Genomic DNA, 24,768 nt, shown 5'->3' on the forward strand with positions numbered 1-24,768 from the left:
GGATCCTCACTTGCACCTGCCGGGTACATTCCTACCTAGTGCTATTCTGGCATTGTCTAGGTCTGTCTCTCTCACTCTCTTTAACTGGACAATTCCAACCCTATTTGTTATAACGTGTATTCCTGGTAATTATCCATTCATTATAATTGAAGCAACTTGAATCAAATTCAAATTCTTCAGTGATTTGAGTCAGGAGGGGTGGACTTTACTACCTGGAAACAGAGCCATTTGCCAGTCATGAGTTTCATTTTCAAAACCTACCATCTTTTTACTTGAGCTGTGATTTTTTTCCAAAGCAGTTCTTAATCCATTATTGCTATCGTAAAGCGTCTTATTGGCCTCTCTAAAAATGCAGAGAAAGGAAGGTTAACAATGGAACATTGAAAACTCAGTGAGCTGCTAATCTATTCAGAAAAAATTACTTGAAGAAAAAAAAAAGGGCAACAACTTGTATTTATACAGCGCCTTTAATGTAGTAAAAGGTCCCAAGGCGCTTCACAGGAGTGTTATCAAACAAAGTTTGACACCGAGCCACAGAAGGAGATATCAGGGCAGCTGACCAAAAGCTTGGTCAAAGAGGTAGGTTTTAAGGAGCTTCTTAAAGGAGGAAAGAGAAGTGGAGAGGTTTAGGGAGGGAATTCCAGAGCTTAGGGCCTAGGCAGCTGAAGGCACGGCCACCAATGGTGGAGCGATGAAAATCTGGCATGTGTAATATTTTGTTTGGAGACTCAAACTATCCCATTGATCAAAAAAAAATTGCCTTTCTGACAATTTTAGTAGAAAAGCAGCGGTGAGATACCAAGAGGGATTTTCAAAGTAAAAGTAAATTGGATGGCAAGATAGGAGTATCGACTTCTACCCACTGTCAACATGGGAAAGAGAGCATCGTGGTAATCCAGTCTAATGATCCAGAGACACGAGTTCAAATCCCACCACGGCAGCTGTGGAATTTAAATTCAGTTAATTAAATAAATCTGGAATTAAAAAGTTAGTATCAGTAATGCTGACCATGAAACTACCAGATTGTCATAAAAACCCATCACTAAGACAAGGACCTTACCTGGTCTGGCCTATAGGTGACTCCAGACCCACAGCAATGTGGTTGACTCTTAACTGCCCTCTGAAATGGCCGAGCGAGCCACTCAGTTGTATCAAACCGCTAGGCAATCACGGACTGCAGCGGTTCAAGGTGGCGGCGCACCATCACCTTCTCAAGGGCAATTAGGGATGAGCGATAAATGCAGTCTTGCCAGTGACGCCCACACCCCATGAATAATAAATAAAACCAGCCATCTCCATGGTATGAAGCACCACTGTACCTGGTGCACAGTGTGATTGAGGGGGGAGAAACGCAATTGGGCCCTCTACACAATAGCACAAACACAGATTACAGGAGAGAGAATATAATTTCTTAAAAAAAAAAATTTCAGATACACATTGCAGTCTTGGGTTTATTCTATACTGAAAATAGGTTTAAATCCTTAAAGATAAATAAACGTAACCTACTGAAGCATCTGTATCTGATTCGTGAAGACCTCATTCTCCTCAGTTAGTTTCCTTATGACTTCCTTTGCCCTATGAGGAGGAGATGGAATTACTAAAGCAAAGCTTCTTAAGGGGCACCTTTGCCCTGCAACATTAGAATTTTGCAATATTGTGAGAATTGGACTGAATGCCAAGCCAAGCTGCTGTGGAGCATTAACGTCCATCTCTCACACACGCGCGCGCACGCGCACACTCTCTCTCTCTGTCGGTAACTGAGTGGCTGACTGTGGAGAAGTAGCTTTCAACGCATCTTAACAGCACTGCTCTGTTGGCATAACTTCTGCTACATGATACAGTTGGCTAATTTCTCTGTTGTGATTCTCAAAATGGCATACACCTATTTCCTTTTTTAAACAAAGTCACATTAAACTCAATTACACAAAACAAGACTTTTCGTGGGATTTTGCCAGTAAGTTACTAAAGATCTGTGGGACCATTTTCTGCTTTTTATAAAGCTCTAATTTCAGCACCAAACAGAAGGATCCTTTCTCCATAAAAGGAGAGTGGAAGGTTAATTCAAGTTAAAACTACATACAGCAACATCAACAACATGCATTTAATATAGCGACTTTAATGTAGTGAAATGTCCCAAGGCGTGTCACAGGAGCATAGTCAGACAACAATTGGCACCGAGCCAAAGAAGGAGACATTAGGACAGGTGGTCACTGAGATACATTTTAAGGAGCGTCTTAAAGGAGGAGAGAGACGTGGAGAGGCAGAGAGGTTTAAGGAAGGAAATCCAGAGCTCAGGGTCTAAACGGATGTAGGCACAACCGCCAATGGTGGGGTGAAGGAAGTCAGGAATGCACAAAAGGCCAGAATTGGAGGAACACAGATTTTCCCGGAGGTCTGTAGGGATGGAAAAGGTTACAGAGATGGGGAGGGGCGAGGCCATGGAGGGATTTAAACACCAGGATGAGAATTTGAAATTTGAGGCGTTGCTGGACTGGGGGCCAATGTAGGTCAACGAGCACAGGGGGTGATGGGTGAACAGGACGGTGTGAATTAGGATACGGGCAGCAGAGTTTTGGGAATAGCTCAAGTTTATGTAGGAGAATAAACTGCTAAAGAAAGGTGTAAAAGGTGAGCTAGAATATTACAATCAAAGTAAACAATTCCATCAACTAAAATGACAGCAGTTTGAGGACCAACTCTCCAAGTCAATTACTATGAAAAATATACTGTAACGCAGATTTGTCAGAGTATTTGGGATAAGGATTTCTCATTTACCGGTCATGATCAAGTTGATGATCAGCGAGTTCATTTTTGAATTTGTCCAGTCCGGCTTCGAGAATGGAAATGTGTGTCTGGCTCTTAAGAAGGGAACTTCTCAAATGCTCATTCTCCTGCAACAAACGAAGATCGAGTTACATAACGAAACACTGAAACCACCAATAGCGTTTCAAACAACACAATTGTCTTTCAAAACTTATAAAATTCTAACAGGACTAGACAGACTAGATGCGGGAAGGATGTTCCCGATGGTCGGGGAGTCCAGAGCCAGGGGTCACAGTCTAAAGATAAGGGGTAAGCCATTTAGGACAGAAATGAGGAGGAATTTCTTCACCCAGAGAGTGGTGAACCTATGGAATTCTCTACCACAGAAGGCAGTTGAGGCCAATTCATTAAATATAGTCAAGAAGGAGTTAGATATATTTCTTAAGGCTAAAGGGATCAAGGGATATGGGGAGAAAGCAGGGACAGGGTACTGAATTGGGACGATCAGCCATGATCTCATTAAATGGCGGAACAGGCTCGAGGGGCCGAATGGCCTACTCCTGCTCCTATCTTCTATGTTTCTATGTCTAAGTCTAAAAGGTTGTGGGTTCAAGTCCCACTCCAGAGTCTTGAGCACAAAAATCTAGGCCGTCACTCCAGGGCAGTACCGAGGGGGTGCTGCACTGTCGGAGGTGCCGTCTTTTGATAGGACATTAAACCGAGGCGCTGTCTGCCCTCTCAGATGGACGTTTATGATCCCATTACACTATTCGAAGAGAAGGGGAGCGTCCTGGCCAATATTTATCCCTCAACCAACATCACTAAATCTGGTCATTATCTCATTGCTGTTTGTGGGAGCTTGCTGTGCGCAATTTTGGTTGTCGCATTTCCTACATTACAACAGTGACTACACTTCACAAGTACTTCATTGGCTGTAAAGCGCTTTGGGGTGCCTTGAGATTGTGAAAGGCGCTATAGAAATGCAATTCTTTCTTTCTTTCACTGTTTAGAAGGGAAAACTTTTAAACGGAGGAGGATTTAAAGTTACTAGAGCGGGAGTGTGCACTTTAGTGTGTACCACAGCGCCATGTATAAAGTTTAAATCTGTACTGCTGTTAATTTGAACAAATCACAAATTCTGATACTCCACAGGTCTTGGGGTGTCCAGATTTAGGATTTATCCCCCAATGGGGTAACAGCCTTTTCTGAAATAGGCAGGCTCACATATTTCAAACCGAGCAAATAAGAAGTGCCAATCGGAGCAAGTTACTGGGCTGGATTGCTCGAGTTTGGTCGCCTATGGGTGATAGTTTAGACCCCTTTGTACTGGAGGGGTTAATCAAGTACTAAGCGCGCAAGCAAATTGTGAAGATTTTTCTCACAAGTTGAAAGAACTGGAACACAGAATCAACACATGCAATCTGTTACAGCACGGGCAGGTTTGGGGTTTAAAGTGTTTCTACGACATGAAAAAGTGTTAAATTAACATTTTCACAGGGATAATAATTGAGCGATAATTACACGACACACAACTGCAGCCAATCACAACACAAAATCCTGGGACTTATGGACAGTTAGAGATAGCTAGAAAATTTACACAGAGCCTTTCACGACCACCGAACGTCCTAACACGCTTTACAGCCAATGAAGTACTTTTTGAAGTACAGTTGCTGTTGTAATGTAGGAAACGCGGCAGCCAATTTGCGCACAGCAAGCTCCCACAAACAGCAATGTGATCATGACCAGATAATCTGTTTTAGTGATGTTGATTGAGGGATAAATATTGGCCCCAGGACACTGGGGAGAACTCCCCTGCTCTTCTTCAAAATAGTGCTGTGGGATCTTTTACATCCAGCTGAGAGCAGACGGGGCCTCGGTTTAACGTCTCATCCGAAAGACGGCACCTCCGACATTGCAGCACTCCCTCAGCACTGCACTGGTGTGTTAGCCTAGATTTTTGTGCTCAAGTCCCTGGAGTGGGACTATGAACCCACAACCTTCTAACTCAGAGGCAAGGGTGCTGCCCACTGAGCCACGGCTGACACTTAAATCTATCTCATAGTCAGAGAGTCAGAGTTATACAGCATAGAAAGAGGCCCTTCAGCCCATCAAGCCCTGTCTATTCTAATCCCATTTTCCAGCACTTGGTCCGTAGCCTTGTATGCTATGGCATTTCAAGTGCTCATCTAAATGCTTCTTGAATGTTGTGAGGGTTCCTGCCTCTACCACCCTTTCAGGCAGTGAGTTCCAGATTCCAACCACCCTCTGGGTGAAAAAGTTTTTCCTTAAATCCCGGTCAAACCTCCTGCCCCTGACCTCGAAACTATGCCCCCTGGTTATTGACCCCTCTACTATGGGGAAAAGTTCCTTTCTATCTACCCTATCTATGCCCCCCATAATTTTGTACACCTCAATCAGGTCCCCTCTCAGCCGTCTCTGCTCTAAGGAAAACAACCCCAGCCTGTCCAGTCTCTCCTCATAGCTGAAGCGCTCCAGCCCAGGTAACATCCTGGTGAATCTCCTCTGCACCTTCTCCAAAGCAATCACATCCTTCCTATAGTGTGACGACCAGAACTGCACACAGTATTCCAGCTGTGGGCTAACCAGCATTTTGTACAGCTCCATCATAACCTCCCTGCTCTTATATTCTATGCCTCGACTAATGAAGGCAAGTATCCCATATGCCTTTTTAACCACCTTATCTACCTGTCCTGCTGCCTTCAGGGATCTATGTACATGCACACCAAGGTCCATCTGATCCTCTGTCCTTCCTAGGGTCCTACCATTCATTGTGTATTCCCTTGCCTTGTTAGTCCTCCCAAAATGCAGCACCTCACACTTTTCAGGGTTAAATTCCATTCGCTACTGTTCTGCCCATCTAACCAACCCGTCTATATCGTCCTGTAGCCTGAGGCTTCCCTCCTCGCTATTTACCACCCCACCAATTTTCGTGTCATCTGCAAACTTCCTGATCATACCTCCTACATTCATATCTAAATCATTAATGTACACTACAAACAGCAAAGGACCCAGCACCGATCCCTGCGGTACCCCACTGGACACAGGCTTCCAGTCACAAAAACAACCTTCCACCATCACCCTCTGCCTCCTGCCACTAAGCCAATTTTGGATCCAATGTGCCAAGTTGCCCTGGATCCCATGGGCGCTTACCTTCTTGACCAGTCTCCCATGCGGGACTCTGTCAAAAGCCTTACTTAAGTCTATGTAGACCACATCAACTGCACTACCCTCATCCACACACCTAGTCACCCCCTCAAAAAATTCAATCAAATTGGTCAGGCATGATCTCCCCTTGACAAAGTCATGCTGACTATCCTTGATTAATCCTTGCCTCTCCAAGTGGAGACTAATTCTGTCCCTCAGGAATTTTTTCCAATAATTTCCCTACCACTGATGTTATGCTCACTGGCCTATAATTCCCTGGTTTATCCCTACTACCCTTCTTGAATAATGGTACTACGCTGGCTGTTCTCCAGCCCTCTGGCACCTCCCCTGTGGCCAGAGAGGTTCTGAAAATGTGTGTCAGAGCCCCTGCAATCTCCTCCCTTGCCTCACACAGCAGCCTGGGATACATCTCGTCTGGGCCTGGGGATTTATCCACTTTTAAGCCCGCTAAAACCGCTAGTATCTCCTCCCTCTCAATACTAATTTGTTCAAGTATATCACAATCCCCCTGCCTGATTTCTATGCCTACATTGTCCTTCTCCAGTGAACACAGATGCAAAATATTCATTTAAAACCTCACCTACATCTTCTGGCTCTACACACAGATTGCCACTCTGGTCCCTAATGGGCCCTACTCTTTCCCTGGTTATCCTCTTGCCCTTAATATACTTATAAAACACCTTGGGATTTTCCTTTATTTTGCCTGCCAGCGTTTTTTCATGCCCCCTCTTCGCTCTCCTAATTTCTTTTTTAAGTACCCCCCTGCACTTTCTATACTCCTCTAGGGCTTCCATTGTTTTTAGTCCTTTGTATCTGCCAAAAGCCTCCCCTTTTTTCCTAATCCATTCTCATATATCCCTTGACATCCAGGGTTCCCTGGACTTGTTGGTCCCACCCTTGACCTTTACGGGAACATGTTGCCGTTGTATTCTGTCTATTTCCTTTCTGAAAGACTCCCATTGCTCTGATGTGGATTTTCCTACAAGTAGCTGATCCCAGTCCATTTTGGCCAGATCCTGCCTTATCATATTAAAATCGGCCTTCCCCCAATTTAGAACCTTTATTTCTGGTCCATCTTTGTCCTTTTCCATGACTACCTTAAATCTCACCGAATTATGGTCACTGTCACGAAAAATGCTCTCCTACTGACACTTCTACCACCGGCCTGGCTACATTCCCTAGAATTAGGTCCAGTACCGCCCCCTCTCTTGTAGGACTTTCTACATGCTGGCTCAAAAAGCTCTCCTGGATGCACTTTAAGAATTCCGCACCCTCTAAGCCTCATACACACTCTGACTATCCCAGTTAATATTGGGGAAGTTGAAATCACCTACTATTATTACCCTATTATTTCTACACTTCTCTGAGATTTGCCTACATATCTGTTCCTCTATCTCCCCCTGACTGTTTGGGGGCCTATAGTACACTCCCAGCAAAGTGCTTGCCCCCTTTTTGTTTTTAAGTTCTACCCATATGGCCTCATTTGAGGAACCTGCTAAGATATCACTCCTTACAGCAGTAATTGACTCCTTGATTAATATTGCAACATCCCCGCCTCTTTTACACCCCCCTCTGTCTCGCCTGAAGATTCTATACCCCAGAATATTGAGCTGCCAGTCCTGCCCCTCCCTCAACCATGTCTCTGTGATAGCAACAATATCATACTCCCATGTGTTCATCAACACCTTCAATTCATCTGCCTTACTCGCAAGACTCCTTGCATTAAAATAAATGCCATCCAGCCTTGCCATACTCCCTTGTGCCATTACATATTTGCTCTGCCTTCCAGGCCGACTTGTTTTTTCCTCTATATTTGGCTGTGCATCACCCCCTACTATAGCTCCACTCCATATTCCATCCCCCTGCCAAGTTAGTTTAAACCCTCCCCAATAGTGCTAGCAAACCTCCCCACAAGGATGTTGGTCCCGTTCCGGTTCAGGTACAACCCGTCCGACTTGTACAGGTCCCACCTTCCCCAGAAGCAGACCCAGTGATCCAGAAAACTAAAGCCCTCCCTCCTGCACCAACTCTTTAGCCACGCATTCATCTGCTCTATCCTCCTATTCCTATACTCACTACCACGTGGCACTGGGAGTAATCCAGAGATTACAACCTTTGAGGTCCTGCTTTTTAATCTGCTACCTAGCTCCCTAAATTCTTGTTGCAGGACCTCATCCCTCTTTCTACCCATGTCGTTGGTACCAATGTGAACCACGACCTCTTGACTGTTCGCCCTCCCCCTTCAGAATGCCCTGCAGCCATTCAGTGACATCCTTGACCCTGGCACTAGGGAGGCAACATACCACCCTGGAGTCACGTCTGCAGCCACAGAAACGTCTATCTGTTCCCCTTACGATAGAATCCCCTATCACTATTGCTCTCACACTCTTTTTCCTCCCCTCCTGTGCAGCTGAGCCACTCGTAGTGCCACGGACTTGGCTCTTGCTGCATTCCCCTGAGAAACCATCTCCCCCAACAGTATCCAAAACGGAAAATATGTCGGAGAGGGAGATGGACCCAGGGGACTCCTGCACTACCTTCCTCGTTCTTTTACTCTGTCTGGCGGTCACCCATTCCCTGTCTACCTGTGCACTCTTTACCTGCGGTGTGGCCACCTTGTTAAACGTGCTATCCACGAAGATCTCAGCTTCGCGGATGCTCTACAGTGACTCCAGCCGCAGCTCCAGCTCCGAAATGCAGATTTCGAGTAGCTGCAGCTGGAGACACATCCTGCACATATCTGAATAATGATAGGTTGCCTATGATCCAATGAGATTGGCCATCACCCTATAGCATTGCATGAATTATGCCACTTAGCTGGAGCACTCCAAGACAATAGGGCAGCACGGTGGCATAGTGGTTAGCACTGTTGCCTCACAGCGCCAGGGACCCGGGTTCAAATCCGGCCTCGGGCGACTGTCTGTGTGGAGTTTGCACATTCTCCCCGTGTTTGCATGGGTTTCCTCCGGGTGCTCCGGTTTCCTCCCACAGTCCAAAGATGTGCAGGTTAGGTTGATTGGCTATGATAAATTGACCCTTAGTGTTAGGGGGATTAAATACGTGGGGTTACAGGATAGGGTGGGATATGTGTTGGTGTAGGGGTTACAGGGATCGGGTGGGATATGTATCGGTGCAGGCTCGATGGGCCGAAATGGCCTCTATCTGCACTGTGGGGTTTCTGTGATTCTGTGAATACAAGGATCACCAGACTGCAATTTAGGACACACCTCCATACCGGTTTATCCCAGTTGGCCAACACAGTTAGCTACTTTCAAGATCTTAAATGTTTTTCCAACACCATCCATTACATTGTTAATTCCTAAAGCATCATAAACAAAGGATTCTTTTTTTGTCAGTGAGCAGGGTATTTGGACAGGAAACGCCTGGGCTTTGATTAAAATAACTCAGCCTTTGAATCTAGTCCATGCAGGAGTCGTTTATTTCTTTGTACTGTCTTGAAGACTGAAAGTTTGCACTCAAATTATTTATTATGGGTTTTAGCAGGAGGCAAAGCTGTCATTTAAATAGAATCAGAGAATCATACAGCACAGAAGGAGGCCATTCGGCCCATCGTGCCTGTGCCAGCTCTTTGAATGAACTATCCAATGAGTCCCACTCCCCCCTGCTCTTTCCCCATAGCCCTGCAAATGTTTCCTTTTAAAATATATATCCAATTCCCTTTTGAAAGGGACTATTGAACCTGCTTCCACCTCCCTTTCAGGCAGCGCATTCCAGATCATCATAACTCGCTGCGTAAAAAAAAAAGTTCTCATCACCAAATGTTACACAAATCTGAAACAATTTATCTGTTTAGTCTCACCACTAATGTGAAGCGGGGTAAGCCAAATTTATTTTGGATTGTCAGTTTATTTTGGTTCTCTGCCAATTACAAGCTCGGCGTATTTATACTGCTAATCAAATATTGGTTTTATTTTTCAGCGGTGTGAAATCGCTCCTTCGGGGACTGCAACAATAGACTGCGGCGACAGTCACAAAACACGCTTATGCATTCTTCCACGATTTATCACTCAAGGCCCTTCAGAAGCAAGGAATTTTAGAAATCTACAGAGGTCGCCAAGACAACAGAATATTAATGCAGCCACAACAGGGCGTGAACAGCCTCCAATTTCAATTTGCCGAGGAGAGGAATAAAAACTACAGAAATGCAAGAGATCATTGTTTGGATTCTATTCATTTCAAAAAATAAATCAATAATGGTTGCCACACAAGACAAACACACATACCTGAGTCAATTCATCCAACTGTTCTTTCAATGCAGAGATGTCCCCTTTGGAATTTGAGTTCCACAGCTCTTCATTAAGCTAGAGAAACACACCAACAATAGACTTCACTGACTTAGCAAAGTAGAGGATTCCACGATGTTTACATAGCTAGCTACGAAATATTACACCTTCAACATTGTGTTAGCCTACTGGGTTTTTAAGTATCTCCACTATATGTACTTTTCTTTGGGACATCCCCAAGGTCAGAATCATACAGCACAGAAGGAGGCCATTCGGCCCAACGTGTCTGTGCCGGCTCGTTGAAAGAGTCTCACTCCACGGCTCTTTCCCCATAGCCCTGCAATTTTTTCCCTTTAAGTCTATATCCAATTCACTTTTGAAAGTTACTACTGAATCTGCCTCCACCACTCTTTCAGGCAGCACATTCCAGATCATAACAACTCACGGAGCAAAAAAAAAAATTCTCATCTCCACCCTGGCATTTTTGCCAATTATCTTAAATCTGTATCCTCTGGTTACCGACCCTCCTGCCAGTGGAAACAGTTTCTTCTTATTTACTCTCATCAAACCCCCTCAGAATTTTGAACAACTCTATTAAATCTCCCCTTAACCTTCTCTGCTCTAAGGAGAACAATCCCAGCTTCTCCAGTCTCTTCAGCTAACTGAAGTCCCTCATCCCTGGTACCATTCCAATAAATCTCCTCTGCACCCTCTCCAAGGCCTTGACATCCTTCCCAAAGTGTGGTGCTCAGAATTGGACGCAACACTCGAGCGGAGGCCGAACCAGGGATTTATAGAAGGTTCTTGCGAGATATGGCTCGGTTCTCAAGCTGCAATACTTGGAAGATGAAGACCCTCATCGCTGACATTTTAGAAATTAATGTGTTGCCAGCGGTAACAACCAATAAAAGAAAATACTGGACTAGTCAGGAACACAAACAGACCAAACTTTAATTTCACTAAAGTGAAGTGTGGGTAGATTCAATAGTCTTCCTTTCTTATCTTTTTAGATATGCCTTCTAGAGGTTAGACATTACAGGTAGAGCAAAGGTAGCACTAAAGTACACTGACTTTCTGAATTTGTTGTATTTTTTTTTTTAAAAGATAAAATAAATAAATATTTTATCGCAGGTTAGTAACTTTGATCAGCTCAGGCAGTGAAAGATTTTTCCCTCCCTTTTGTCTTATTGTTGCCTTTCTGGGATACTATTTTTGTTTCTTATATTTTATGTAAAAAATGAAAAAAAGTATCAATTTTTTACTTTCAAGTTGGTTAGTGACTACCTTGCTGTGTAAAATCCTCTTGATAAGGAACGGATCAGACCAATTGATAATCTAGCAATATTCTGAGGAACTTGAGCAGTTTAAGTACCTTTTTCATTCGGTCAACGACTGCCTGTAGATCCGTTACCTCAGCCTCGTGTCGCTTCTGCATTTCTGCCACTTTCGCCTCGAGTTTCGACTGCTCCTAGAATGGATGAAGCTCGAACAGTGAGCTTTTTGTTCGACAAGGAGTGAACAAGCAGTCTTTGTTATCGAAAGACCTGTTTTCGGCACACTACACTAGTCAATGACAATAAAAAGAACAACATAATGAGCCACTAAGGCAATACAACAGTGTCTTCAAACTGGAGCTCAGTTTCATTAAAAGGACAATACACGCCCGAGATCCATCTCTCCCCACCCAACATGGGATTGGCTCGTTTCATTCCAACTTGGTCCATAAAGGCCTAGAAATCAACTTCACACTTGGTTTAGTTTTGAAGCAACAGTTGAAACAAGCAGTAATTTTGTCTTAACTCTGTTTCTCTCCCCGCGGACGCTGCCTGACCTGCTGACTGATACCTGGGATGGCAGGAATGACGTATGAGGAGAGATTGGGTCGATTGGGCTTGTACTCGCTGGAGTTTAGAAGAATGATCTCATTGAAACTTATAAAATTCTAACAGGACTGGACAGACTAGATGCAGGAAGGATGTTCCCGATGGCGGGGGAGTCCAGAACCAGGGGTCGCAGTCTAAGGATAAGGGGTAAGCCATTTAGGACAGAGATGAGGAGGAATTTCTTCATCCAGAGAGTGGTGAACCTGTGGAATTCTCTGCCACACAGGGCAGTTGAGGCCAATTCATTAAATATATTCAAGAAGGAGTTGGATATATTTCTTAAGGCTAAAGGGATCAAGGGGTATGGGGAGAAAGCAGGGACAGGGTACTGAGTTTGGATGATCAGCCATGATCTCATTAAATGGCGGAGCAGGCTCGAGGGGCCGAATGGCCTACTCCTGCTCCTATCTTCTATGTTTCTATGCTGAGCGTCTCCAGCATTCTCTGTTTATATTTCAGATTTCCAGCATCCGCAGTATTTTGCCCACCTGCTCCGCTCAGCCAGAATTTCCGTTGATCTCTTTTACCCTGTTCTGCGCTTGCTTATAAGCTCTTCCTCTCATGATATCTTCCAGTTCGGAGACGTTAACTCTGTTTCTCTCTCTCCACAGATGCTGCCTGCCCTGTCTATTCTATTTCTATTTTTAATTTTGTCCTGCCCAGGTTCCTGAGGGAAGAGCCACGCCATTCGTTAAAATATAAACATCTCATCGGATTGGTTCATTGGCAGCGCCTTTGATTTGAACAGCCAGTTATTTAAACCTGCTTGGTCCCAGTAATTTCCTGGAAAGTATTTCTCAGCCTGGCAGATTCTGACGTCAAGGCTAGATAAAAAAAAAGATAAAGAACTGCCACACAAAAATACCTCGTTTAGAGCAGCAATTGCAAACGTCAAGTTATATTCTACTTAGTCAAGGAGCTAGGCATGTTTAAACCACAATAAAATTATTGGTACCCTTCACTTATTCATTTACATTTTAATAAATTGGGCTGTCAATTTAAGTCCTGGTCCAGGGTACTGTTATTCTGCCACCTTCCCAAAGTCAGGGATGTTCATATGAGGAAACTGAACATAAGAAATAGGAGCAGGAATAGGCCACTTGGCCTCTCACGCCTGCTCCGCCATTCAGTAAGATCATGGCTGATCTTGGGCTCAAAGCCACTTCCCCGCCCACTCCCCATAACCCTTCACTCCCTTATCTTGCAAAAATCTGTCTATCTCCACCTTAAATATATTTAATGACCCAGCCTCCACGGCTCTCTGGGGCAGAGAATTCCACAGATTTACGACCCTCAGAGAGAAGAAATTCTTCCTCATCTCAGTTCTAAAAGGGCGACCCTTTATTCTGAAACTATGCCCCCGCCTTCTAGATTTCCCCACGAGGGGAAACATCCTCTCTGCATCTACCTTGTCGAGCCCCCTCAGTATTTTATATGTTTCGATAAGATCACCTCTCATTCTTCTAAATTCCAATGAGTATAGGCCCAAGCGAAGTTTAAAGAGAGGGTTCTCCGTTCAACCCCTGGGCATGCTGCAGATTCACCTATGTATCTGGGCAAGTGAAAGAACTGGCTGGGATGTCAAAGTGAAGGCCCACCTACGGGAGTGGAAGTGAATATTTCAGCAGAACCGCCCCCTCCTCCCCAAAACAATTTTGAGTCAAACCTGCCAAAAATAATTATAGAAATGCTTTTTTTTTTAAATGTAGATGCAGTTATTAAATAGAGGGATAACCAAACTGGGAATGCTGTTTTTTCCATTTACACCCAATAGCAACATAGTCAGAAGCAATGCAGAAGTCTTCATACATATCCCCAAGTAACGTGCATTCCATCACCGTCTATCCTTATATCCCCAGTGACGTAATGGTCACAGCTAGAAAGACAAGTGCTGATCAGTTGTCCATTCTCTTTTGCACACTGGTTAGCAAGCATTAAAAACAAAGACAAGGGTAGGTTTGCCAATACCATGACTCAATGCAAAAGGCCAACACAATGCCAGAGAACTGGTTCCCTCTTAATTCGCCAGCCAGTTTGAGTAATCACAGTGCTATCGTATCATGCATGACATCAATTACGTATAATGACAGGCTGGATGGACCAAAGGGTCTTTTCCTCTCTATCATTGTCCATAATATCCATTAAAGTTTGCCTTTCCAGTTTGAAGAATCTCAGAATCAATTGGCAAACTCTGTCTGATTTTATCTTTATAGCCAACATACCTTACAGTAATGTTACTGCAACCACCTCTGACTCAGGTACACTGATTAAGATTAAACCATTAGCTGTGGAAACAAAACTTAATTTTCTTTAAAAGATGTAGCCAGCAGTGTGAATGATAAAATAAAGACAGAAAATGCTGGAAATACTCAGCAGGTCAGGCAGCATCTGTGGAGAGAGAAACAGAGTTAACGTTTCAGGTCGATGGGTCTTCGTCACAGACCTGAAACATTAACTGTTTCTCTCTCCACAGATGCTGCCTGACCTGCTGAGTGTTTCTAGCATTTTCTGTATTTATTTCAGATTTCCAGCATCTGCAGTATTTTGCTTTTGTCTTCGTGTGAATGATAAATTGTGTGCTGTAGAGGAAGATTTCCTGAAGATACTTCACTTTAGAAGTAGCACAGTCAGCCCGTCAAGTCGGGCTACACACCCACAGGTGGAAATACAGCATTCCCAATCACCGTACAATCTAGTGTCCCAGTACAAATCTTGCTGCCTTCCAGCTCTAACCTACAAATGCTCTCATTTCAGCTTTCAGAAGATGTACTAATTTCCTATAAGCAGAGCAGCAGCCATGCCTTGCCTTGATCATCAATTTCTAACATATTGCAAAGAAGAGATGTGCGAGAACAAATGAGTATTATTGCCGAGTAATCTATAACATTGTGGGGCTCTTCCCCCACTGGCGCAGTTGGCAAAGCCGGAGCTCGAATCGAGAAGGTCCCATGTTCCAATTGCCGGTCTGGAGCCACTGCTGGAGTTACAATTGGCCTCCGCACACACAGGCTAAGGAGAGGAGAATCAGCCAGGTTTCCCATTGCCAATTACTAGCCAACAACAACAGAAAGAACAGAAGTGGGACGAATTAGACAGCTCTTTCAAAGAGCCGGGCACAGGCACTATGGGCCGAAAGGCCTCCATCTGTACTGTAACATTCTATGATTCGATTTGTAATGGGCGGGTTGTCTTATGAGGAAAGGTTGGACAGGCTAGGCTTGTATCCGTTGGAGTTTAGAAGAGTAAGAGGTGACTTGATTGAAACATATAAGATCCTGAGGGGTCTGGACAGGGTGGATGTGGAGAGGATGTTTCCTCTTGTGGGAGAATCTAGAACTAGGGGGTCACTGTTTAAAAATAAGGGGTCGCCCATTTAAGACAGAGATGAGGAGAAATGTTTTCTCTCAGAGGGCCGTGAGTTTTGGAACTCTCTTCCTCAGAGGGCGGTGGAAGCAGAGTCTTTGAATATTTTTAAGGCAGAGGTAGATAGATTCTTGGTAAGCAAGGGGGTGAAAGGTTATCGGGGGTAGGCGGGAATGTGGAGTAATCAGATCAGCCCATGGTCTTATTGAATGGCAGAGCAGGCTTGAAGGGCCGAGTGGCCGACTCCTGCTCCTAATTCGTATGTTCGTAAAAAGTCTTAAATGCAGGAAAGCCTCCCAAATAAGGCCCGTTAGAAAGTCTGCATGTGGATGTTGGGTGAGGACAGCACCAGGCTCATCTGTGGTTCCTTTCATGGTCAAATGGTCCGATGGTGCTCACTGTTTAGGAATCCACAGGAATAATGGCCGCTTGAGTGAGGTGGTAGAGGGTGTCTGATGCCCATGCCCAAGAGTCAATGGAGCCAAAGTGGAAAAAAGAATTGGCCAAAAAGACCATTATAATCGTGCTACGCTATTTTCTTGGAGCAGTACTCCTACCTTCCTGAAGGTTAAGAAGGGCTGCTATTTAATTGGAGTCCAGGGAACGTTTATGCGCTTAACATTCTTGCACGTTTTCCAGTTGCAGAGCTTAAAGAATGCGGAGCAGTAAAAGGTTAATAATTACCACAACAATGACACATCTACAAGTTGGCTCAGAATCCCGATCAACTCCCACTAATGGATCTCACCTCGCCTCGCACTGTCTGCTCAAGTCTCGTCACCTGCTGCTGCATGTCTTCTTCCATTTCAGCCAGCCGCACGTCCGCCATGGCCTCCGTCCTACAACAAGATAATGATTTATTGTTGGCCATTTATTGGTAGGTTAAAGCGAACTGCTTGCCCCTTAGTTAAATAGCATTTCAAAAGAAAGACCAACAGGGCTTTGGGAAGTTACATTTGAGTGAAAAAGCTGGTTCGGTCATGTGTACGAAGGGTTAACTGTCACCAAGGAAACTCACCAAACTCACCAGTGCATCAGAGAGCTTTTTTTGTTGTGGTCTTCCGAGGTTATAAAGCACCAATGTGACTTTATGTTGATTGAACTTTTCAAACTTCTTAACAGAAAATGAATGCAAGACTTGATGGAACATAGGTGGCAGCTGAAGAGACCTCCTCTCACTCTCCTAGGACCCAATACTGATACAAGAGTCTTCTACGCTCTAGAAGCTCACAAGAATAAATGCATTGAAGTAGTTTTCAGGAAGCTTGCACCCACATAGAGGAGAGCAATGCACCACATGCTGTTCTTGGTTACATATGGAAACAGAGAATAATAGGAGCAGGAATAGGCCATTCGGCCCTTCGAGCCTGCTCCGCCATTCAGTATAATCATGGCTGATCCTGTATCTCAATACCATATTCCCGCTCTCTCCCCATACCCCTTGACGCCTTTTGCGTCTAGAAATCTATCTATCTCCTTCAATATATTCAGTGACTTGGCCTCCACAGCCTTCTGTGGTAGAGAATTCCACAGGTTCACCATCCTCTGAGTGAAGAAACTTCTCCTCATCTCAGTCCTAAATGTCCTACCCCGTATCCTGAGACTGTGACCCCTCGTTCTAGAGCCCCCAGCCTTTTTCTTGGACTATCTCATCATTTTGGTGGCAAAAACACAGACATTAAAGTTCGATACCTCAGGGAACACTGATCGCTACAAATCTCAGCTCCGCTCCAGATATTCTCTTGGCAGCACTGGGCTCTCCTGTAAGCAGATTCCCACGTACGCTACAATCAGGAGTTTACTTTTACTGCCCAATATGTAGGCGTACGATAGCGTGGCCCGGGAGACCGCAACAATGAAGCCCCCTAATTACACAAACCTGATACCGTAAACTCACACATGCTTCCACATGCACTTTCCCAGTCTTTCAATAGGCAGGCGGATTAGCACTGTAGTGAAACGAGGCCAAATCCAAACCATCAAGCTGCTTCATGTTAGTCAATAAGTGAACATACAGAGTATCGGTTACAGCAGACCTCATCTTTCTTCAACTCAATTTATTCCACCACCCCCCTCGTAATAATCGAAAAGAAAACAACAACAACATACGCCACAGTATCCCTGGTTAGCAGGCGAACTAAATCTGACCAGCTCTCTCAAACAGGGCAAGGGGAGTCTGTTCCCTCACCAGCCTTCCACAACTGACTCCCTTTTGTCACCTCACCGCACACAAAGTCGGCAATGCGACCTTTGACCGTCTCCCGGTTGGCCAGCAGGTCTACTAATTAAACCGGCTACAGCCCCCACTAGGTGGAGCACCCTAGAAACTATTTCCTCCTGTTTTCATTGTTAATTAGGTCTATCCTGGCTCAATGGAGTCCAGTTTGACTTTAGGATGGGGAGAGGAAGGGTCGCGATCGCCGAGGGCGGGGGTCCCGGGGCGGCAGGGTCCCAGATTATACTTGTGGACCCTTGGAGATGCACTCCTGCTCCTCCGAGGTCCAGAAACATAATTCAAGACTTACCTTTGTTGGGCCTCTTCTCTTCCATCGTCCACGGATCTGGTTGAAGCCTGCACTGCGCCGGCTCCGACCAGTTCCTACCTCAAATGGCAACAGGGGTCCAATCTATGTCACAGGAACTCGAAAGAGGCCTACGCCTGAAACAGGCAGGCGCTTGGGACACCCCGTGGCAGACCCCTTTCAAAATCAACATTAACGGAGCGGCGAGGCCGTTAAAGAATCCTCCGTGTCAAATTCATTTTTGTAACATTCGCTCAGCAGAAGCTGTGTTGTGGTTTTACAAATAAGTTCATATAGTTTTTACAGGATTAAAATAGGTAGCCCAATTCCCTTGACCCCCCCCTAAAGAATGTTTAATTACTGAAGAGAATTGTGAAGAGATGATTCATACACTGTCAGATGAATAATTATTAACCATCCTAAAGAATGGCTGCTGAAATGACACGTCAGAGGCGCACTCGCTCATTCTTCTGGGGGGCTTTAATTTGATTTGTGTGCTATTTGAATCACACTGCTTAACATCTTCCCTTCAAATTACCATTCGCTCGATTCTGATGTGCGTGTCAACCAATTTCAAATAAAACTACATTCAGATATTGCAAGCAGGAATATGAAGGGAACAAGGTAAAATGTGTGCTAGAAATAACACAGGAAGTTTAAATCCTCTGGAGTCACACGTTGCAAAAGTTAAACCGCAAATGATTAATCCGGAGCCTTTTCTATATTGGTTATGAGCAAATCACACACAGGAAACTCTCGATTTACCGGCACCTAAATAACCGGAAATCTCGGTTAACCGGCAAAATTTAGGAGTAGGTTCAGGTAACTTTTACTTCATATTAGTGGCCGTTCCTGGATCTGTGGCCGTGTAACCGGGGTTCCTGCACCTGTTGCATAGCAACAGGGACGCCTGGATCTTGTGGCCGGGGTTCCTGCACCTGTTGCATAGCAACAGGGACGCCTGGATCTTGTGGCCGGGGTTCCTGCACCTGTTGCATAGCAACAGGGACGCCTGGATCTGTGGCTGTGTACGGGGCTCTCGTACCTTTTACAATACCTCTCTGTAATCCGGACTTTTTGATAAACCGGCACCACGCCGGTCCCGGATTAAAAAAAAGAGTTTCCTGTACTTAGGGCCTCATTTTGGTATTAAGCAGACTGCTACTATTTTATGCAACAAGTTTTGTATTTCAACTAATTTATACCTGTACATTTTGCCCGTTTATAGTCTATTACTAGCAGGGTGCAGCTGGACATCAGCAGTACAACTTTTGATCGTTTTAGGTTTTTTGGCAATTGGATTTGTGTTAGGTCGATTACCGTTTGCAAGTGTATGTTCCACACTCGGGTATTGTAAGCTATCTAGTGTCCAGCTGCTCTTTCAGCTTCGAGGCATTTCTTACAAAAGATCCTTACAAAAGACGTTTCCATGGTCATTTGTAGCTTTCATCCTTTTCACAAGATTTAAAGTGACTGGACCAGTGGAAGGAACAGTGCAAACCCACAACGAAAAGTGATTAAAAAAAATATGCAATAGTTTGCCATCACTCTTAAAGGCTAACATGATTATTCTTTCACCATTAATCTTTGACTTGAAGACTTTCAGCCTGAAATTACGGTGATTTTGACAGCGTATGCTGTCGGAAGCCTTCTGAAAGGTCCCGCAGGTTCCGGGTTCCCATACGTGCAAAAATCCGGAACTTGCGATCTGTCAAGTTTCTCTGACAGATCCATCACATCGCTGGTGCAGAGCTGGGCTATTTGCCCAACTACTACCCGCGAAACCCTTATGACTGGTAAAACCAGGCCCTACACTTGCGTAACGGAAATGTTAAAATAACATTTTTTAAATGATTAAAACATACACATACATTTAAAATTAGCTTAGGTTAAAATGTTTAAATTTTTTTTACAAAAAAATAAATTTTTATTCTAAATGCTTAATTAAAGGGTCTTTTAATTAATTTTGAACATGGGAACATTTATTTTTATTTAAGTGGTGTGACTTATTTATTTATTTGGTGATCGCAATTATGCTTATGGGGATTCTGTACGTAAATGGAATCCCCATAAGCATCATAGGAATCCCCCTTTGTCATTGGTTGACCGGGCCCACGTGATCCCAGGGACGCTTGCGCCCCTGGGATCCGTGGGCCTTTGCGCAGGCGTACACCTACAGGCCCGAGAAGGGAACTCTCCGTAACGGTGGAGCCAGGAGTTAAGTACGGAAATAATTTGCGGGTCAGAGGCGTACTCCGGAGGTACACCTGCGACCGCAAATTCAGGGCCGATAAGAAATTAAGGAATTGAGACAAGGCTTCTCAGGTCAATACTGTACTCCCAGTAGGCCAAGCGTAACTTATAGTCATGCCCGCATGCAACAAGACCTGGACGACATTCGGGCTTGGGCTGATAAGTGGCAGGTAACATTCACGCCACAGAAGTGCCAGGCAATGACTATCTCCAACAAGCGAGAGTCTAACCACCTCCCCTTGACATACAACAGCATTACCATCGCCGAATCCCCCACCATCAACATCCTGGGCGTCACCATTGACCAGAAACTTAACTGGACCAGCCACATAAATACTGTGGCAACAAGAGCAGGTCAGAGGCTAGGAATTCTGCGGCGAGTGTCTCACCTCCTGACTCCCCAATGCCTTTCCGCCATCTACAAGGCACAAGTAAGGAGTGTGATGGAATACTCTCCACTTGCCTGGATGAGTGCAGCTCCAACAACACTCAAGAAGCTCGACACCATCCAGGACAAAGCAGCCCACTTGATTGGCACCCCATCCACCACCTTAAACATTCACTCCCTCCACCACCGGTGCACTGTGGCTGCAGTGTGTACCATCTACAAGATGCACTGCAGCAACTCGCCAAGGCATCTTCGGCAGCACCTCCCAAACCCGCGACCTCTACCACCTAGAAGGACAAGGGCAGCAGGCGTATGGGAACACCACCACCTCCAAGTTCCCCTCCAAGTCACACACCATCCTGACTTAGAAGTATATCGCCGATCCTTCATCGTCGCTGGGTCAAAATCCTGGAACTCCCTACCTAACAGCACTGTGGGAGTACCTTCACCACACGGACTGCAGCGGTTCGCGGCGGCGGCTCAACACCACCTTCTCAAGGGCAACTAGGGATGGGCAATAAATGCTGGCCTTGCCAGCGACGCCCAGATCCCATAAGCAAATTAAAAAAAATCAAATTTATATAGTCTCTGGAAAGAAACATAAGGTAACAGTTCCAAGAACACATTCATGTTTCTCTTTCACTCCAAAAGTGATTGCGATTTAGATTTTACATTAAGGGAACAGCCTGGGCTATCAGCATACGTCAGGAATGTTGAAGCTATGGTCTCTGGGCCCATGCAGCCCAGGCAACTTAATCCAAATTGCCCTTATATTTCTTACTCGTTGATGGGTCCTAGCTGAATTTTGTAGGCTCAGAGGTTTGGAAAGGACCATTCTTGGTGCTGTTGCCTCATCGGAGGACAAATCGGATATCGCTGCGTCCAGACCTGCTACTATCAGCAACTGAAGACGTACACTAATTAATGGACACATTCATTTGAATGTTGTGGGCCTGGAGGTTTGGAAAGAACTGTTGCACTACTGGTGCATAGATCTTCAATCAGAACAAGCTTAGTTAGCACCCGCAGCTTAAATTAATTCTCATTAATTTGCGTATATTTTATCTTTTACGTGTGGCCCATAGCCCCATGATGCACACAAGTGACCCATAAACACAAAAACCTGGATACGCCTGATCTCTACAAATTATATTCCTATGGTTTTAACAGGACTGGAAACATAGCACTTCCTGGGAATAATTTTACAATTTACATTTATCCTTACAACCTTTAGTCCAATTCTAAACTATATTTCCACAAAGTCCTTTTAAGCCCCTACTGTGACAAAGAAGAGTTTCTCACCCATGCAAGATCGAGATAATTTGCCCTGCAGTGGCTATGTTTCTTTGACACATGAAAGTTGCAAGATGAATATGGTTTGACTTTAATTGTATCAAGTCCCAGTGTTCATTCATTTCCTCACATCTCTAGAGAGCGGAGATGTGAAGGAACAGCCCAGTACAGAGATGAGAATTTGTATTTTAATTGCAAACAGATTTTCATGTAAATCCATCCCCATATTTTGTGAACTAGAGGCATTAAAAAGCTGTTTGAAGCCTGGGGTTTTGTTTTGATGATGGCAGGCTGGGTGGAAATGTGCCCGAGTTGCTTTAATAACCACTGGGGTGCAGTAAACTATTGAAGAAGGACCAGAGCTATTTCCAAACCGGAATGTACCGTAGGATACTGATGGGTTGGGGCATCGAGAAGATTATGCTAGTGTAACTCTAAGGCCCTTTTACATCAAGTCAAACCAAACTGACCCCAGTGTGCCACTCTCCAGCATTCTATATTAATCTATGCTTTCAGCTCTTTCAGGCCCAATGGAGACCCAACCCCACTTTCCAAATTCATTCCTCACTTTCCTAACAAACCTCCAAACTTTTTCTTCAATAGCACCTGGCCATAATAGGCCTGGGAATCTTTGTCTGATAACGCTCCCGAGAAGCGCACTGGGGCGTTTTACTATGTCAAAGGCACTATGTAAATGCAAGATGTCGCTGAGATGGCTCAATCAATCATCATAATGCAATTTAGTGCCACACAAGGCAAGCACCCAAAAATGGGCTCAGTGCATTTCACAGGTCAGGGGGGCTTTTGTTGTGGGACAGATAAGAGAGGCACAATAATATGTGGAAGCTGAGAAATCTACATTTATTAGTAGTGTTGGATCAAACTACACCAGAATAAAGTGAAAGCTGAAAAGAGGCACAATCTTCATGAAAATATGTAAACAAGTGGGGGGGGGGGGAAAGTTGGGCAAAGAAAGAAAAGACTTGCATTTATATAGCGCCTTTCACGACCACCGGATGTCCCAAAGCGTTTTACAGCCAATGAAGTACTTTTGAAGTGTAGTCACAAAACACAAACAGACTTAAGATCACACTGATATAAATCACAGCACCTCATAACACATGGCTTTATTTCCTGGCCAGATGAAATCAAAACACTTGCTCACACCCTTCAATATTACAAAACTGGTCTCGGGCATATTCCAATGGGGAAGCTTTCTACAAACTAAAATTACTTCACGAATTTCTTGACAGAACAACACTCAACTTAACACAGTCCCTTACCTTTTCAGCGCCAGTTCCAGCTTTTCTGTCTCCATGCTCTGGATCTTGCTGTCTTTGATCAGCCCGTGGACCAGCTGCTCATACTGCTGGCTTAAGCCATAGTCAGAAACCGCTCGCATCTGCTGGTGGAAGTCGACCAGTTTCTCCCGGCTGTTGGGGAGGGGGAAACAATTGTTAGCAGCGGGTTCAATCCGAGTGAAGCCTCGATTCCCTTGAACTCGTGTCCAGTTCCCGAGCACTGGAAGGGTTCCTAGTGAACGGGGAAACGCTGCAGCTCCATCAACTGTTGGCCAATAGGGGGTCGGATCGACCGGCAGCTCACAGTCGGTCCAAACCCGGGCTGAACTCGTTAAGACAAAAGTTCCCAAATTCTGGGATAAAGTTCCCAAGTTCCTGAACAAAGTGCCCAAATTCCGGGACAAAGTTACCAAGTTCCCAAATTCCTCACTACAGCCAGTGTGCACAGACAGGGGTTTAGGAAGCCCACAATATAGCGACAAGCTCGGCTCGCTCTCCGCACTGAAGCGCACCTCCCGCCCAGCCCGGCCCGCCGAGCGCTCCGCCTGCGCCGCCCTGAGTGACAGCGCCGCTCCCCGCCCGCAAACCACCTGAATATTCATGCTGCAAGGGCTCGGGGGGTGAAACCAGCCCCGCCACTCCGCACTCAGCCTGAGTATCTGTGGCCAGGACCCACGCCCTTTCTGTGCTGCTAATGCGGAGGCAGCAGATCGCTGGTATGGACAAGGGAATGTCGGTTCATTTCCCTTCTGATACTAATGTATTCAGCTCAGCCCACTGCTGCTGCTAGCGCCTGCTTAGGTCTCGCCCAACTCTTTTGATGCCGTCCAGACCGAGCAAAGGACACGAGTAGAAACTCATGGGTTAATTATTTCTAATATCTGTCATTGCCGAGATGTTCCCAGCTCGTCTTGAATAGTAGGCGGTGGTACAGAGATCAGTAAGAGTACACACCTGTACCCCTGGAAATAGTCTCTTCCATAAAGATTTCTATCTGGTTAACTTGGGGTGCCAGGACCATCAATGTGAAATGCTTCTTTTCACACTAATCACAACAACAACTTGTATTTATATAGCGCCTTTAACGCAGTAAAACATCCCAAGGCGCTTCACAGGAGTATTTAAGACAAAAAATTTGACACCGAGCCACGAGGAGAAATTAGAGCAGGTGACCAAAAGCTTGGTCAAAGAGGTCGGTTTTAAGGAGCGTCAAAGGAGGAAAGAGAGGTAGCGAGGCGGAGAGGTTTAGGGAGGGAATTCCAGAGTTTAGGGCCCAGGCAACAGAAGGCACGGCCACCAATGGTTGAGCGATTATAATCAGGGATGTTCAAGAGGGCAGAATTAGAGGAGTGCAGATATCTCGGGGGGTTGTGGGGCTGGAGGAGATTACAGAGATAGGGAGGGGCGAGGACATGGAGGGATTTGAAAACAAGGATGAGAATTTTGAAAACGAGGCATTGCTTAACCGGGAGCCAATGTAGGTCAGCGAGCACAGGGTAGATGGGCGAACGGGACTTGGTGCGAGTTAGGACACGGGCAGCTGAGTTTTGGATGACCTCAAGTAGGGTAGAG

The 24,768-nt window shown here is 45.1% G+C and overlaps 1 protein-coding gene across 2 annotated transcripts in view; it reads right to left on the reverse strand.

Moving 5' to 3' along the window:
* Positions 1–24,768, reverse strand: part of rasef2 (RAS and EF-hand domain containing 2) — a 94,487-nt gene that overhangs the window by 25,529 nt on the left and 44,190 nt on the right. Inside the window, exons 1-8 of one of the 2 annotated variants that reach the window (XM_085968831.1) lie at positions 23,787–24,003; positions 23,179–23,328; positions 16,188–16,278; positions 11,566–11,661; positions 10,194–10,271; positions 2,776–2,891; positions 1,507–1,575; positions 262–343 (exon numbers count right to left, since the gene is read on the reverse strand). In XM_085968831.1, the coding sequence (XP_085824957.1) occupies positions 262–343; positions 1,507–1,575; positions 2,776–2,891; positions 10,194–10,271; positions 11,566–11,661; positions 16,188–16,278; positions 23,179–23,297 (651 nt within the window). In that variant the 5' untranslated portion in view covers positions 23,298–23,328; positions 23,787–24,003. Of the gene's footprint in view, positions 1–261; positions 344–1,506; positions 1,576–2,775; positions 2,892–10,193; positions 10,272–11,565; positions 11,662–16,187; positions 16,279–23,178; positions 23,329–23,786; positions 24,004–24,768 lie in introns of those variants that run through there. The other variant, XM_085968830.1, reaches the window with a different exon arrangement.

Source organism: Somniosus microcephalus, chromosome 27 (genome assembly GCF_052327205.1).
Source record: "Somniosus microcephalus isolate GS21.2 chromosome 27, FLI_Smic_1.0, whole genome shotgun sequence".
Classification (NCBI taxonomy): Eukaryota; Metazoa; Chordata; class Chondrichthyes; order Squaliformes; family Somniosidae; genus Somniosus; species Somniosus microcephalus.